This window comes from Pseudopipra pipra, chromosome 3 (genome assembly GCF_036250125.1).
Source record: "Pseudopipra pipra isolate bDixPip1 chromosome 3, bDixPip1.hap1, whole genome shotgun sequence".
In the NCBI taxonomy this organism is placed as follows: domain Eukaryota; kingdom Metazoa; phylum Chordata; class Aves; order Passeriformes; family Pipridae; genus Pseudopipra; species Pseudopipra pipra.
Genome location: NC_087551.1, coordinates 98,462,718 through 98,481,566, shown reverse-complemented (window position 1 = coordinate 98,481,566; position 18,849 = coordinate 98,462,718). Strand labels below are relative to the sequence as shown.

General features: G+C 37.5%; 1 protein-coding gene across 1 annotated transcript in view; it reads right to left on the bottom strand.

Annotated features, from left to right (window-relative positions):
- The window catches only part of TRAPPC12 (trafficking protein particle complex subunit 12), a 48,605-nt gene that overhangs the window by 2,875 nt on the left and 26,881 nt on the right, over positions 1-18,849 (bottom strand). The window contains exons 7-9 of the mRNA XM_064650462.1: positions 15,344-15,416; positions 11,527-11,600; positions 5,096-5,194 (exon numbers count right to left, since the gene is read on the bottom strand). Of these exons, the coding sequence (XP_064506532.1) occupies positions 5,096-5,194; positions 11,527-11,600; positions 15,344-15,416 (246 nt within the window). The remainder of the gene's footprint in view (positions 1-5,095; positions 5,195-11,526; positions 11,601-15,343; positions 15,417-18,849) is intronic.

The window sequence follows — 18,849 nt, the reverse complement described above, 5'->3', positions numbered from 1 at the left end:
GGGTAACACCTGTTATCAAACAATGATATTTGAAGAGCCATATTAAGGCCACAGAAAGCATCCCCAAGTCATGTGCACTTTGCCTAAGGCCTCAGCTGGGGGTTGTGGAGCACTCATGGTCTGTAGGGCAGGGAGGGCCCACAATCCTCGTTTGGCTCTTTTGTTGTAACCAACTCCAGAGTTCATAAAGTAGCTGAAAATGAGACAAGGTCAGAGCCACTGCCAGTGAGATTGGGCGTTACTCTGCAGGAAGATGGACACAGGCAGAAGCTGTCAAAAAGGCAGGAGAACTGGAATACAGTAGCCTTGTAGTTAGCACAGGACCCACAGCTGGTTAACCCACAACCTCTGGGTCACAGCCAGGGGCCACACACCACAACACACCATAAAACAACCCCAATGCAATGGGCCACTGAGGTTATTGGGGAGACAGTCCATCTGCAAACTAAGAAACATTGGTGAGTGGGTCGTGCAGGCTGAGAGATTTGAAAGCTAGCATAAAAAAGTACAGATTTTATGGGAGGAGGGGATGAGCAAGGGGATTTCTAGAAAGGATGGGGTATTTCACCTAAGAGTATGTCACATACATTGCTATTTGAAATGAAAAAAAAATATTTGAAGAAGGCCCCCTTGGAAAATAAATTAGCAGTGTACTTTTCAGGCTGGAGAGATGGAAGAAGACGACAACTTAGTACTGAGTAAAATAAATCCATCAGAATCTATCAAAAGGAGTGAAACTAAATTAGTTCAGAAGCATACAGCCATGGAAACCAGGCAGCCCTCAGCTGGGGAGATTTCAGGAGCCCTTTAAGAGATCACCTGTTTGTTCAAGAACAGGACAACACTATGAAAATGTTTGTGACAAATGTGTTGAAGTTTCCTTAAAGTTCTCAGACAGTGAGTATTACACATCTGAGTCTTACTAGGAAACTTATCCAGAATTCTTAAATTGCCTTAGTATTACAAAATACACTCTATCTTACCGCAGTTTGTACCGCAACTTTTTGTCCTGTCCATAGTGGCCAGGGAGAATGGTATAAGTCCTCTTTTTTAACAGCCTTTTACATATCTGAAAATTTTTACTTTTTCCTTCTAGAATAAGAATCCATTTTCAAGCAAATCAGGGTTCACCCCTTTCTCATAGATAATGCTTTCTGGTTTCTCTGATCATTCTTGATGTTATTCTCTAAATTCTCTCCTGTTACTTCACATCCTCCCCAAGCATTCACCTAAGAGGTCACAATACTCCAACTGATCTCTCTCCAGCAGTGAGAATGGAAGAATCATATTACATTTCACATGTGAATATGGAGTTTGCTTTTACACCAGGTATTTTGAAGTCCAACTGGTTTACCCATGTGTATTTTCTTACCCTTAACCTAATTCCTTTCTACAGAACAGTACCTTGTTGTTGCTTCCCATTTTGTACATTACTCCCAGCCTTCGGAAGCATTTTGCCTTTTGCTGTTTGAATCAGAGCCAATTTAACATTTCAGTTTCTCAACTTGTCAAGATTATTTTGCATTCTGATCATGCCCTTCTTAGTGTCTGTACCACTCCAAGCTTGGCATCATCTGTACTTTTTACAAACATGCTTCTCATTTCATCATACAAGTACCTAACCAAAAAATACAAGCACTACAAACCCTACAGACATCCTTGTGGAAAAGATCATCTAGAAAGTCCTAGTCATCAGTGAATGACTTTCCAACTACACTGTTCAGAGACAGCAAACATCCACCTGAAGGTTTCATCTAGATTTCTTCCCAATTTGGCTATGGGAATATCATAGTGGCAAGTATCCAAAGCCCTACTAACTTCACTAATATTAAACAGATACTGGTTTTCCTCTAACCACAAGAGTTCTCCCTTGTCAACATAAAGAAATTATTCTTCTTTACATTTAAGAGATGATTCAATTCAACACTGCAGTTAAAGATGCAACTGTCCATCTACCAAGCATTTCTGAAATAGCCATTAATAGTCTTATCTCATGAAACAGATGCATTTCTCCCAGGTGTAATGTAATTGGACTCAAACAAAACAAACATTCATTCTAAAATCTTATCCATTCAGTTATAACGTCAAAGAATACAATTTCCCTCTATAAATAACACTAAAGATGTAAATCACCAAGAAAATAATTACATTTAACTAGAGGATAATGCTGGCCCAAGTGTAAATGAATCTGTCCTTGAGTATTTTTAGCTTAAAAATTAGAAGGAATTCCTTTAACCATGAGAATAATCAATTTCTAAAGCAAGCTACCAGTTTGCTCCACTGGGAGCTCGACGAGTCCAAATCTAATATGCTTTGAGACTAATCACACATTATTTGTGATCATGAAGAGTTCTCATTTCTTAGCAGCATCTTGTATCTTCTCAACAAACATGTCAAACTCTTAATTCTCATTCTTCCCACAGAGGGGAAACAGTTTACTTTTTTTGGGGGGGGAGGGGAAGACAGTTAAAGAAATAATTAGTTTTAATTAGTCATTAAAATGTTAAAGTTTAAAGGGGTCTTCATCACTTAATTTTATTTAACTTAGTTCAGAAAGTGTGATTTCAGTATCTAATCATACTTAGCATATCAAATAAAAATGAAAGTTCCATTGTTAACTTCAAATAATCATATCCTCTAACAAGGATCCTCTAATATATTATGTGTTTAAGTTTGTTGTTTGTCTGGAAACTGAGATTATTTTTCTTACATACTCCTAGGATGTATTTATTGCTTTTGACTCCATTTTGCAGCAATCTGTTACAGAGGGTAGGGTCAGGCAGTTTTCTACTTTATAAATTCTTTAATGTAGTTATTTAAACGGCAAACTTGGATAGGTTGTTCAATAAGCAGAGTCTATTAGCAAGACACAATGTAATCCTAGAGACTAAAATGTGTTTCCTCATTTCATGTGAATTTCTGTTTTACTGGGCAGGTGATTGCTGACAGAATTACAGTGCTTCTGAAAATTTCTCTGTGACAGTCTCTGTCTTTTCCTGCATTCTTCACTTCTCTCATCCTCATTTCCCACTTACTTAAGGCAACAGCTAAAGGCCGTACATCAGATTTAGACCTCTTTATGCTCCACTTACATGTGAAGATAAAGAAGATATGATGCCTTAAACTAGTAAGCTCAATTTAATTAAGAAAAAGTAAACCACACATAAAGTTTTACATGTTGAAAAAGATTACAATTTTTTTCTGTTCAACTCCTGAATTACACTTCATTCTACATTACTGTTTTGTTTCGTATCTGTGATGTCTATTGTCAAACAGTATCTGTGGCTGACAAGCAACTGGAATCTGGCTCCTTTACGCCTCTCTTGGAAAAACTTCAAAGTTATCAGCACAATATGTGGTTATTTGGAAATCACTACCTGTTTTTGAGAAGTTGTAACACTTGAATATGAGAAAATTACTTTCCCATTTTACCTGCAAGACATATTATTTGTTTTCCAGAGAGTGCCATGTCAACCGTGCACACACACCACAGAGTGATCTTACCAAAATGATGGTGCCCAGGCCTGCAACACATTTGTCTTTCTTTAATTTGAACTTCTTGGTTTGTTTACCTGCACACTCCCTATTCCTTTTAATATATCAAAATCTTGCATCTGTTGCAACAGTACCACCCAGACAGAGCTGAAGATTGTGTCACAGAAAAAGACAAGCTAAACAATAAAACCGTATCTCCTTAAGGTGCTAGAAGAAAGGAAAACATTTGCATTCAGAAATGATTCTTTTTAACTTCTATCTAGATCACATGAAAATATCCAGGACTCCCCATATGCCCTTTTGCTATGTCCAGTTATGACAGCAGAACCACTAAGCCCTAAAGCCCTGTTGTCACAGCTAGAACCAAGGAGGTCAATGCCTTCAAATGACTCTGTAAGTCAGGAGACACTTTCCTCCTGGGAGTGACAATTTTTCTATAGCAAATGGAGCTACAAACAGATTGGAGTGTGACACTAGGGCAGACAGTCTCGTCAGCAAGGCAGTACCAGTAATGTACCTAGTCATTTTCTCAGTAAGTCCAAAACTATTAATAACTTCCATTTCCAATAGTATTATGCATATTTACAGTACTGTTCATTAATATGCATAATTACTAGGTTGCCTATTTAGATAATAATTAATGCATGCAGCCAATATTATAAAATTGTTCTATAGTGATGCAGATCCACTTTAAACAAGATACTTTTAAAGACAGACATGCCTACCACACTGTGAAAGCATGTTCCTGCTGAGAACTGAAAATCCCTAATTGAATTTGAATGACATTCTATGATTTCAAGCAAACAATATTAACAATTATCTATCAAGAGAAAATTACTCCATTTCAATATAATTTTAGAACATGAATGTCACAAATAAGATAATTTGTAAATACTTGACAACTCAAAATTAGATTTATCACTAATACTAAAAAGTAAGCAGATAAAAAAGTTTGAAATATCAGTATCAGAAATATGGAAGAATTGCAAAGAACTTGTAAGATACTAAGAGTTAAAACAATCAGATAGCTATTTATATGAATAATTCTATGAAAAACAAAAAGACATCTATTTTTACTTATAATCATTAAGTATGGTTACACGGACATTTATTATACTTGTACTGTCCTATTTTTTTCTTTTAATTTGTCCTCTCCTGTGTTTTCAGGGATATAATCTGGACAAAAGAAGGACACTCAGATTTTTTTCAGGATAAAGATGGCAGTTACACAGTGTGACTGAGAGCTGCATGCAGTCTGAGGCAGTGAGACATGAGATTTTTTAGTGACATTCTGGCTCACTGACATCAGTGGAGCTTTACCACTAGATTTAGAGAACACAGAATGTTACTTTTTTATTAAATTACCAGCATGATTTTCCACAGCATGTCCTTTGTCTGCTAATACACTTTTAATACTAGAGGTGCTTCATATTTCCTGGTTTTATCTAATATCACATAGTAGAAGAGTTTTCTTTTGACCACTGCCTCTACAATTTGACATGTGCCCTATAAAAATAGCTATAGTTTTAAATGCAACAATTATTCTCTACATAGCTATCAACAGCAATATTACCTAGCAAATTTAGAACAAAATGCATACCTGAAGGAAAATCCTTCCAATTCCACTCAGCAACTGAGGCTCTTGCTGTGGGTAATATTTGATGACGGTGTGGTAAGCATCTACAGCAAGCACATAGTCCTAAGGGTAAAAAGCACACGATCAGGTATTTAAGATCAGCATTCTTCACCCTTTATGTGGACTTACTCAAACAGAATTAAAGTAATTGCAACTTGTCAGTGGGACAAAATTTTTATCAATCACTGTAGGCACTAGTAGCTGATTATATTGGTCTTTTCTCAGTTATATGGGAACTGCATACACAGGGGATCTTTTTTTCCCTTTTTTTTAACTGGATCATATTCTTTCAGTAGCTAAACGCCAAAAACTGAAACATTTACTCTTCAGCTTAGATTATGATTTAGTATAAAAGTCAAGCACTTTCTGTGTGACTGGGGGTATACATACTTGAGAAATGTCTCGTTTCAAATATATGTATAATTTATATGGTTTAACAAACTATATTCCGAAGCTTTAGGAACTGCCTGTGCACAGACTTGCAAACAACATTGCACAACAGAAACTGCAGTTTTGCACGTATTCAGATCACAAACTAGCACTACTGCCAAGGGAAACAAGTCATTTTCCATCTCTTCACCTAAATTGCTGATTTTTTCTACCATACTGCATAAAAGTAGGTAATCTAAATAGAAAACTGACTTGGGCTAAAACTAAGTGGGGAGTGGGCTGGGTCTGATTTCCAGAAAGCTTTGCGAGTGACACCACTCCCCATCGGCATGAAGGCTGTGCTGGCAAGGGGCAGCTCTGAGATCCGCCTACTCAAGATGCAGTGCCACTGTACCCTCCAGCTAACAACCAGTGACAGAATATTAAACAAAACCATGGTCCCATTTCCCACAGGAAAGAAATGGCCTTGTGACTGGTTCCTGCAGTCCAGCTGTTTCACGGTTAAACTACAGTAATTCAATGATCTGGGCAGTACCTGACTTTTAGAGCCTGGCTACACAGGGTTTGGCAGGCACACGTGAGAAACACTGCATGTACTCTGTGCTGACTGAGGACACGCTGTGGGTACACTCATGGGGCACAGGGCTGTGCCAGCCTCAGCTACAGCTCCTTGGAGAGACCGCGAGCAGAGGCAGAAAGTGCCTGCCTTCGCTTACAGAGGCCAGGCTATGCAAAGGCAGAAGACTCTCCGTGTTTTAATAATTTGGTGCTTTCTGACAGTCCTGCCCTTCAACTTAATACATGAGTTTATGGTGGATGTTAGGAAGTAAAAGACAACAAAGAACAATCTTTCAAAACTACATGGATATCTTGGAATACTCTCTACCCTACCATTTTTCTTGGTCAAAATACAGTACTCATTTAACTTTTCCCTAATGTGAACACAGCTACTAGCAAAGGTGGTTTTTCTTCATCTCCTGCTTAGTCTGAGGAAGCAATGTTCCCCAGGTGTAATGAATTTCTTTTCCTAAGGATGCACTTCAAAGTACTAAACCCTGTATCCAACTCTGGAGTTCTCAGCATAAGAAAAATATGAACCTGCTAGAGCAGGTCCAGAGGAGGGGCCACAAAAATGATCAGAGAGCTGGAACACCTCTCAATAGGGAAAGGCTGAGAGAGTGGGGGTTGTTAAGCCAGGAGAAGAGAAGGCTCTGGGGAGACCTCCTTGCAGCCTTTCAGTACTTGAAACAGGATTATAAGAAAGATGGAGACAAACTTTTTATCAGGGCCTGTTGTGATAGGACAAGGGGTAATGGTTTTATATTAAAAAAGGGTCCATTTAGACTAGATATAAGGAAGAAATTTTTTACAGTGAGGGTGATGAAACACTGGAACAGATTGCCCAGAGAGATGGTGGATGCCCCATCCCTGGAAACATTCCAGGTCAGACTGGCTGGGGCTCTGAGCAACCCAATCCAGTTCAAGATGTCCCAGCACATGGCAGTGGGAGGTTTGACTAGATGACCTTTAGAGGTCTGTTCCAACCCAAACCATTCTATGTGGAACATATAAACAAAAAAGTCTCTTATAAACAAAAATCAAGACAAGTCTTTGGAGTGTGATCTGTATATGAGAGGAATTATATGTCCTAGAATTGTAGAAGCTGACTTAAATAGCCCAGGAAGCACTCAGCAGGACCTTGCAAACAACTTGTATATTGTGGGTATAATCATTAATTCTGAACAATTAATTATTAACATTTAGAGTTTATTCCAAATCTAATGTGCCATGACATATTCACACTTATTATTGGCAATGGATACAGAATTATACTATTCTGTGGCCAGTAACAGAGGCATCTTATCTGGCAGTTCCTTCTGATGGGGCATATTGTAAAATAGGTGATATTTAATCTCACTTACTAAAGACTGTTGTCATTCACAGTTTTGCTAACGTGACTTAATACAACAGAAATTGTCTGATAGAATGATAAATACACAGTGCCTCAGAGGAGTTAAGTCTTGATTGATACAAGGCATAGTTGTGAGGAGTAAAACACGTTAAGTATTGCCAGTAAAAATCCCAATGACTACATTTTGTGATACTAAGACTTAAGGTAGAGCTGATGTATTATCACGGTATTTAATTTCTAAAGATTAAGAGCCTTCAGATTTTCCACACCTTCATAAAAAAAAATCCCAAGAGAAGGACTGAAATTGCGCAATTCAGGATATGAATGAAAGTTGGCCTATTGTTTTATAATACAATACCTCTTTTATTATAAAAATTTGGGGCTAACATTACCTACTCTAAAATAGTTCTAGTAATTCACTGGACCTACTTGCACAAAAATATCAGCTGAGGTTATGTTTTTCCTTTCAAGCACTGCAGTATTAACTGTACTTCCCTTCTTGGTCACTGCATCATACATTTTCATGTTTCCCTCATCACCACCTTAACTACTTAAAATATTAATTATGAAATATTTAGAAATAAGCATAAATGACCACAATGTGTAGAATTCTGAGAGTAGGTTCAATAAACCCTAGATTAAAAATCAGCTTTAGTTCTACAAAGCGTACAGTTCATAAATACTTTATTTAGGTGAAAGAGGACAAGGATACCTTCCCCTTCCTCTCTATCTAGTGTATTTGAGGAAAGGTTATGAAAGCAGAGATTCATAGTGCTGTGAATCCAAAGAGCTGTACTGCAGCACAGTTAGGCAAAAGACATGATGATTCATGCAGTCTTTCTCCTTTAAATCATAGAGGAACCAAAGTCCTTCAGCATCAGTTCCTTGTGTTACTAGCACAAGCTGTTACTTCTTCTTGGTACAATTTTAATTGTATTAGACCCAAATTAAAATCAATTCTAATGCTTTTGTTTTACAAAGGGCAAGTTCTACAAAAGCTAAGACAACACTGGAAAAAACTAAAAAGCACAAAATGTGCCTTTAATTAGAGTGCATTTATAATATATATGGAAAATACTTAAGTGTTTATTCCTTAGAGAGATAAAAGTCTGGTAAGATAATGTCAAAAGCGATTTTAGCTCAGATGAAAAGAACTTTAAAAGTTTTCAAGACACTTCCATGGTGATTTAGTAAAGTGACAGACATTTTGCAATTAGAGTTGAAATGAAGCAATGCACATCATCAGCTGCATTTTAAATGAATATTCCTCAGGCTGCTATGTTCAGGATATGGTTTCATAGTGACTTAAGCCCACAGTTCTTATAAATGGACGTCTACAGTGACAGGTTACATGATCTCCCCTTCTCTTCCTGCTATATTTCCACGTCCTTCCTTAAGCTGCCCTTTTTTCACAGGAAATGGGAAAACTGTTTGACATCAGTTGATATGATTGAGATCCACCATTTCTCCATCATTTGGTTAGGTCCAATAGTGGTGCACGGAAGGAAGCTGGAATCCATTTAAGAAAGGTTGTACAAAGAAAGGGGGATGATCAGGAAAATAAGGTATATTAAGACTGCCTTAAATTTCTACTGAACTATCACTGGTCACACAGATAAAGGGACACAGCAGACAGAATTCAGTACCTTGGACAGATAGTCCCAGGATAAAGGAGACGTGACTGATTTCCTGTTCCACTGCAGGTTTCCTGCACAAGTCTGGGTGAATCACTGTCTTGACCTTCACTCACTACCTTCACTCACTAACTTCAAAATAATATACCATCTCAATAATTTAATGAGATGTTTAACTATGAAACCAATGATGCCATATTTAAAAAGGCAAAAATCATTGTGCTATATAAACAGAACTCCTTAATTCAGAGAAGTAATGCAGAAGAGACATGACATGAAATAGACCTAATTAGAGTTGGGGATAATTAAAGTAGATTTAAATAGTTATAATGCCAATATCTAATCGAAGCATTTTTTTTTTTAATTTTCAAGCATCAGCCCTGACAAGATTAAATACTACTGTGGGTTTTTTGGCCAAAGAGATTACTTAAAGAAAGATAGCAAATTTTTATTTTTTTCATACCATTGTCACATAGTTTTACTTTAATAAATTATTACTATTAATCTGTTACTAGCACAAGGTATTCTATCACCGAACAGTACCTGGGGATCAAGCATAATCCTGTTGCAATATTATGAGTGGTCACTAGATGGCAATAGATGGCGCTGACTTGGAGAATGAAATTGTTTTTTTTTCTTAAATTACATATACTTGAAATACTTGAATAAAAACAAATGCAGTTTTTAAAGTATATTACAGAACAGCAAAAAAAAAGGTGGAACTCTGTTCAATTAATATAATTGTTCATGGGAGAACTTAGAAAAGTGTGTTTAAAAATTATTTGAAGAAATAGTTTCTTGCTGAATATTATGCAAAGTGGAGAAGATGATTACAGCACTGCTGCATGTTAGAATCATCTAGGGATATTTCTGAAAGTTGAAAGACTCACAACTACTCTATAGCCAATGCACTGAAATGCAACATGCAGTTGTGGACAATCTAGAAGTTACCATGGAACTACAACTTAACAGCTGTGAGATATGCCCTGAATACAACTGGTCTTAAGAAGTATCTGAGCTGCAGTATTTCTGAAGTATCATTTTCAAAAAGATGGTAATTGGTACTCAGAAATACATTTCTATTACTCAAAGAAAACAGCACTAACCAGACCAAACCAGAGGAAGGTGAAAAGTGTCCATGCATGTGGATTTGTGTGTACATGAGAAGAAAAACACTGAAAGAGTTAAAAAAAATTCACAGTGAAAAGTGAACTTCTTGAAAATATATATACCAGCATTTTCTTATTTATATATTCTACTTTGTTTGGGATGGCAAGTCATGCTTTCTTCACTTGTTTTTTGAAAAAGGAAGTTCTTTAAAAAATGAACCTGTGTCATGTACCTACCTCAAAACACAAATGTTTGCTAATTCTTAAAAATATCTCATAGTTTAATGGACAATTATTTCTATTCAAGATGGAAGTATTTTTATCGCAATATAATTATGAAAACAAATGTATGTTTTCCCTAATTCTCATAACAAGGATATTCCATTTCATGTAAAGCTGGATAAATGGCTCTTACATTTAAAAAAAAGAAAAGCATACTTTTTGAGATATTATAATATTAAGAATGGAGCCCTCTTTGGGAAGTACCTTAGTAAACATCAAAGGATCACATCTGGCACGACCTTGGGCAGTTGAAGAGCAGGGAGCCAGGAGTGCAAGTCTTGGCCTGTGAAGACTATACTGCTGATGGCCCTGCTCTGAGGCTGTTGTGCTAACTGATTTGTGAAGTACAGTTAAGCTCAGGGTAATAGCAGTTTGCTGCAAGAATGACCATAGCCCTGCTTCCCTGACCACAACGGGACTGGCAGAAGTTGTTTTATTTCTACTTCCTGAATACAAGGAGAAAGCTAAGTGTGTGGTACCAAATGGAGTAGAATTAGGAAAAAAGTAAGGAGGAATCAAGGGAAAAAAACTAACAGTGGAGGCTAGTCACTTTTGCTTTTATTCCTTTCTATTCCACCTCTATCCACTAGTGAGGATTTAAACTTGAAAGACAAAATATTACAACTGAGATCAGTTGACAGGGGAGGACGTATTTAGATGTTCTGGATCTTCATCAGCTACAAAGGCTACAATGTTATTAATCCTCACAAACAGAGCCACAATCCTAATGCAGTTTGAAAAAGATAGAGCACATAATTGCTTTTAATTAGAGCATTTAGTTAAGTGTTTGAAAAATTCAATTTAAAAATGCAAATTCTGTATTGTTATTACATGTTCTCTAGAATGATTTGGGGAGAAATAAGTACAGATATGTTCCCAAAGAACATTACTGCAAATAGCTATCTATTAAATAAGACATTATTAAGTCTAATTAATACTTCACTCAGCAAAACCTTCATGTACTGTCAGGTAGTCTTCCCTTATCTCTGCCCCAGTAATTCACTTGCACTTTCTGTGACATCCTCTTCTGGAATATACGGTACCTCTGCAGTTCTGCCACCCACGTACCTTCATCATTAGCAGACAGTTTGCCATGGAGTACATCACCCGGCCCAGACGTGACCTCCACAGCTGAACAGAGGCTGCAAAATAAGAGCAGCTTGTGAATTTGCACAAATAAATTAGAGGTTCTTTCTTGCCATCAATTACTGGTCCTATGAATTACGATTTTGAAAGGTCCCTCTCGTTAACACCACTGGGTTTTAGCCTAGAATTTTTAATTCCCAGCCATGCTGCGGCATCAGAGAATTCTGCATCTCTCTGAGGGAATTGCTCAAGCAGCTCTGGGTAACAAACACGATGCAACAACGCAGAGCAATAGACAGCCACTCAGCTTTCAGCTCAGGCCAAATATTAAACACCAAAATAAGCCACGCATTTTCCAACATCAGAACAAAAGGTGCAGAAAAGGATCCAAGTGATAATGAGCATCAGTTTAAAAACACCTAATCTACAGCATTAAATGTGATAAATTCAAAAATTAAACACAGCCAGAATGTAATTTCAGAGCCAAAACATGCAGAGTGAGAAATGTCTGAGTGGGGGACTGTTTGTGCTTGCCTCTGGCTTAGAGATATGCTAGAAAAAATCTGCCAAGCCTGTCTGCTTTCCCCATGCTCCTGGAGCTTGCAGGCATTAAAAGCTGCAGCAGCAGATTTCTCTCTCTCGCTTTGCAGACAGACTCCTGATGTTGTAAGAGAATGGTTCACACAGATCCTTATTTTCTCTTGTGTTACAGTACCCCAGATCAATGCTAGAAATATTCCTCTAATGCTCAAAAATAAACACCAGGACTATTAATTTAGAACATTTGAAAAAGAAATGTGTCTTAGTCAATCCGCTGTCAAGGTCACTATAATGTTTTGAAAGTGGGTGGGGGGAAGGGAGAAGAGGCTATTTCAATGAAATTGTGAGAACTGAGACCACTCATTTGTGACATTAATGTAGTCTCTGATGAAAGCATGGCAGGTTACACAGATAATTCTTTCAGCACACGAAAATGTTATTACAAATAAGAAGAGCTTGGTAAAATGTCTACTTTCCTTCCTGAAAAAGAAAAATCCTTCAATCCTCTTCAACAACAAAACAAAAAAACCCAACTCATGAATATTCTCAAATTATCTTTGTCAAAAGAGGGGTATCGTGGGGCTCAACACTGAACTCAGTATTTCATCCACTGAACTTAAAATCATTCATTAGTCCTAGCTTTTTGTTTTAGAAATTCCCCCTTGACCACACATCACTAGTGCTACTAATGGAGAGGATGCTGTAAACCGCGAGCAAATACCTTACGACACATTTCCTTTTTTCTTTCCTTGTGGGTGTGTCTAAAACCTGGACATAATTAAATAACTCCCCTTTATTACTTCACTTAAGCAAATACCTCCTTTTTTGCATGTCCTCATAGTTTGGTCACCACACTCAGCTTTTTAGGACTTAGGTGACAAGTTACATGTTGATTCCTACACTGTAGACATCTGGGTTTCCTATTAACAATCAGATAGCACCAGCTACAGTTCTCAAAAAAGGACCTCAAAGCAGGCAGGCCAGATGTCTTCAGACTGTGATATAAACTGAACAGAACTTTGTCTGGAAATTCCTGTGTAGCCCTGTGTGATGAGGCTTCTTAGCACTGGCAGAAAGAGGTTAAAGAAAACCTGCAAAGCAGTAAACAAAACCAAAAACCCAACAGCAGATCATTGTATGTTACTGAGATGCCTGAAACCCTCTCTGCAAGTCCATGCAGTCATGTTTCCACTCTAAGCACTTCCTTTTCCTTGTTATTCATCAAGGACTCTGTACTCCACACTGCCATTCATTTCAATAGGTGTCCTGTGCACTGTGAAGTTGCAAAATTGGCATCTTGTAGAACGTGTGGTGCAGGCAAGTGGTGCAATGCTAAATCTCCCTGCCTGCTGAAAAGCTGGCAACTGAGGTGTTCTGTTCCAGACTAGAGGAGATGTACATGGTAAATTGATTGGTGTTGCACCTTCTTACACCTGCAGCATGGAAATTACAGGCTAAGCATAATCCCTATAATGAATTAGGGCTGTCTTCACATAAAGTTAATAAGGTTTGCTTCAGCTAGTCTCAGATGGAAGAAAGCAAACCCATTATCAGCCTCCTGGAGCTACAAATGCAGCAAGGAAGCAGAGAGGGAGCAGACTTGGCTGACCTCTACAGACAGTAGCAGTCAACAGTCTCTGCAAAAGTCCCGTGGGCTTTTCGGCAGTCTTAAACCTACAGGCAGCTGCATAGTAGACATGCAAAGATCCCTCCAAATTTTCTGCAGCCATGTCCCTTGGTAACTACTAGCTCCTGCTTTTCTAACTATGCCTCCTCCTGAGGCCATCTGAACTCTAAAGCAGCAGCAGAGAGGAAAAGCAAGGAGCCAGAAACTCATGAGCGAGGCAGAATACAGGACACAGGATTATGACACATCTAGGAAAAAGTCTTTGTATTTAATGGGTGACCAACATCCTAGTTTTAAAGTGGTAAAAAGGAAAAGATATGGGGATAAGGACAAAAATCTGGTAGAAAGGGCTAATAGGGAAAAGTAAGTAGAACAGAGGCAAAAAGAACTGTAAATACAAGACAGAAGAACACAAACTCCTGAAGAGCTGTGGATAAATCTTCAACATCAGATTCTTTCCCTTTTCCTAACCTTTTTGAGAAGAGTAGTAAATGTATTCAACTGTATCTGCAAACATTTTTGTAATATATGCTACTCACGTGTTAATATTCTTAGGACATATAGAAGGTGTATTAAGTCAAGTACAGTAAAACATTCAAGCTGTTTTTACATCCAGTCAAAATGAAGACGAGGCAGAAGAATAGTTTACACAGGTCTGCACCCTTCTATAGAGACATTGTTTTAAGGAATTTTTTATAATCATTTTTTTACTCTGGTACTAATTCTGCTTGGCTTCTTCCTATCTCAGAGCCAGACTTTTACTTCCCACAGGCTCCATGTGAATGTTATCCCAGAAAGAAGTTGGTAACATTCCTTAGACTGTTAGCTGAAGCTAAAAGGTTTTTGTTTTTCTGGTGTGATGTTTTGAACTTGCCAGCCACTGTGAGGGGTCCATATAATCCATAGCAATGTCTGAAATGTCACCTCTTGTCCAATTGTCAAGTATACTCAAATGACTTCTTCCGTTTAAAAAAAAATGCAGGACAACTACTTTGTCCTGATCACCCTTTTTTATGCAGTAATGTACCCTATACTATTGAAGCTACACAACTAAGATAGAAGGAATAGGAGAAAACATAATCGGACACAAAATCATGAAAATGATGATGTAGCTCAACATAATCTAAATATTTTTCTAGTGCCTTAGGTGTTTTCTAGTGACTTCAGGAGTCTAAGCACCATGCAGCTACAGTGAGACTAGGCCATCTATGCAGCAGCACCCTAGGCCAGCGTAGCCATTGTATGATGGCAGTTCAATCTGAAAAAACTGAGTGGATGTCAGACATAAGGATCGAGAGGAGTTGGTCAGACAAGGCTTAAGATGAAACGTCCATCTAGCTGCAACAGCAATACACTTATATATTCATCACTAAAGGATAGCAGACATGTTTTTTTTTCTTCTAAGTAGGAAAAAGAATTGATTTAGTGCATCAGTTCGATCAAGGGCAAAACTGTAAAATTAATTCTAGCAAATAAAAGTACGAAGTGTATCATTTTGGGGGCTGAGTAGACTATGAGATTACAAAAATACTGTTTTAACCACTCTGGGGCAGTCTTGTGAAAATTTCTGGCATACTTAGGCAAGCAATAAAAACACACTGTCTGTGAAAAAAATGTTTAAAGAATACCTACCTTGTCTGTTCTCCTGTGTAATGTTAGTCATACTTCCATCTTCAGCTAAGCCTTGTTCCAAATTTTCTAATATCTGTAGTAAATTTTTTAAAGTAACCGACAAGAGTTTAAACAGCACTATATATTTAATGCAAATTATCTACAATTGACAGACTACATGTAAACCAATTCATGCACGAATGTTTCACCTAGGTACAGTTCAAGATTACTAGTTATTACCATAGCAAGATCAAGTGCACAAAGTAAGAAAGCCATTGTACAGTAGAAGGATGTTAGAATTCGGGCTTATGATACTTACAGAACATTAAATGTCAGCACACTCTAGGGACATTCACATTTTGTTAAGCAAAATACGAAATATGCTTCATGTTAATGAAGCACAACACAAGTTAAACTGATTTTTTCACAGAAAGCCATTGCCTCCTGACTCCCCCACCCTAAGTATGGGCTCTAGTTCCATATTTTTGTCTTTACTGAAGTATTCTTAGTTCTTACTGCAATTTCCTTCTCAAACTTTGGGGTTTATTGCTTCTTTTTATTTTTCATAGATTTTAAATCATGTAAATTGTTGAGTGAATGAAACATTTGTTGTTTCACTGGAAGAATGAAAACGTATATTTAATGAAGCTTGTGTCTTAAGCACTTTCAAAATATGCATGCAAGGCTCCACTTGAAATGCAAGTCAGCTCTGCTTTTCCTAATGCCAAAGGCAGGTAGAATTAATCTGGTCTCAGAAAGTGTGTTGGTGCCTTCTACCGCCAATGAAGATAATCATTACCACCAGAATGCCAGCTCATGCCACCAATTTTAGACATCTTAAAGCTGGAAGAAATTGCCCTATGAGATACCAAGCTCTTTTCACAGACTAGAATGAAATCTTGAAGTTAGATGCCATAAATTTAGCTACAAGGAACTAAGGAGCAAGAAGAGACATACAATGAAAGCAGAGCAGTTACCACCTGCCAGCTGAGCCAGGCTAATAAGAACTGTTAGCCCATGACAAACACAAGGTAGTATGATTTATTGTAAACTTTGTTCACAAAGGGCTGACTGAACTGCCTCATCTCAGATTTTGAGAGACTATGAGCATATACCATTAGATACTGCAGCTTAGCTGATAGGTGGCAATTTATGAGATGGCAGTGGCATGGCTGCCATGCCACTTTCAAAAGCAGTGTTGCCACCTAGAAATCACTTAGAAACAAAAGGGGCACATTTCAGTGTTAAATGCCTAGTGTACAATAAGGCATCTTGTCAGAGAAAAAAATTCCTTCTCTCCCACAAATCCAAACCACTTTATAATCTATTTTCTGTGGTCTAAACCCCATGATCTTTCTCCTCCCCTACAAAATATCTAGTGATGGTTTCTCAGTCTCAATAAGGCTCGAAGTTCCTACTTTTGACACAGTATAAACATAACAAAGGGCCTTCATCCAGGAGACAGGCTGTCTTGTTTAAAAAGACAAGTTTCTCTGAAAACGTACTCACTAACATAATCAAAAAGGAAAGAATTAGATATTTGCATAAAATTAGAGTATTGCATTAACCATTCTGTGACATTACTTGGGGATATCTAGCCCTCACCTCAACTTAACATAATTAAAACAGAGCTTGGTGCTGATTTGAGGCTAATTGTTTTATTCCCTGGGTTTATCTCTTTTGCCCTTCTTAAGCATAAGAACACCATCTGCAGTTTTCCAGTATCTGGGCATTTCCCCAGTTTTCCAAGAATTGCTTAATAGTAACATTAATGATTCCAACAGTTCCTCTGTGTAAGCTATTGCGGTTAGTTTGATATTAAATATTTAGTTGGTAAACTATATTATAGCAATATCATATGAGATAGCTCTAACCACCCATGTTCCTATTATAAACAAAAATATGATTGAACACTTCTATAATTTACTTCATCAGTTTTACATATGATCTATGCTTTTTCTTGTTTTGAATATTTATAAATGCACAATCATTAGTTTCACTGGCTAGTATAACTTCATTGAGTCTTCTGTTTCATTCCCTATCCATCGCCTGTATGCTGGAATTACTAATCTATTCATACCTCCATTTACATCCCTAGTTTGCTATTCTTATGTATCTCTTGTTAATACCTTATTCCTTCTTCCACAACTTTTCATCAGCACTAGCTGTTTAGTCAAAATAGCCTTATTTGGTGCTTCTGGAATTCTGGCTTTTTGAGTACTCAGACTGGTACAAGGATCATTGCAGTTTCTACAAACTTACCAAACAAGGTATCAAGACAAATACCCTCTAGACTTAAATAACATATGACAAACAGAATACTTATGTCACTTAAGAAACTGAGCCAGAACTGGAAGCTGAATGAAAATGAAAGCCCAAAATAATCAGTAGCTAAGAGGCTGAAAGTTCACTGATTTGGAAGTAAAACAGAAGATTAGGAGATATGAAGTGTGTATGGAAGGGCCAGGGAGGAACATAACTCCTCATAAATGAGAGTGGTGGAACTACAGAGTGGCTGATGGACAAATGGCACAAAGTATTTTTGACAAGTTTTGCAGAGGTAACAATTGGCAGAGGCTTTTTTAGGAAGCAGGACTGTTAACCCATTTGCCACTGCTCCACCCACCTGGTAGAAGAGCCCAGTACGGCTCTGGTACTTGAAGGATTACAGTTTAAAAGTGAAATACATTATACTATGAGATGTTAGCATTTCCAGGAGCTCTCCCTCAAACATCTAGGAAGTGTAGCACAAACAAAGGAAGAGTTTAGGTTAAGCCCAACTGTTGTTCTTTTCACATTTTGGTCTCCAGGTAAGCATTTTGTAGCACATCCTCAGTATTATTAGCACTAAAGTGATCATGCCTATGTTTTTAAATGAACACTTGAAAAGAACAAACCCTTTTGTGATTTAAATTGCTATTGTTAATCTTACTGCCTGCCTGTTCAGAGACCATTTATTTCAACATAGACTTACAGAGGCAACAACTCATTGAGGCAGTTCATGTTGGGAAGACCAGCAGTAACACAGAGGCAGTAACAATTTCATGGGATTCCTTCCCCAGGCTATAACACCCATTTGGCACTACAGATAATTTATTTCCCGAATGTCGTACCTATAGACAAAAATGTAAAATATCTAACCAGATCTTGATTAGAAATTTGCAGGAATACTGGAAAAGGTAAAAACATCATTGCAGGAAAATATATACAGATATGTGGAAAAATATATACACGGAAAATGATTTGCACCCAACCTCCAATCCTGCTTTCAGGTACCAGAAGTATGTAAGTAGATGGGGGCTGAAACGACCAAGTGACCAAAATAAATATGATTACATCTTTAACTGGAATAGCTAATCTAAAGTTGACAAGTGTCTGTAGAATATATACAACAAAAAGCAAGAAGGAATTAAATAGATTAAAAGCAAGTATTGGATAGGAAGAAACCCCACAGTTACATTAAGGAACAGACATGAAATATAAAGACAAATTTTCTTATTATCAGAATGCATTAGCATTACCCTGGA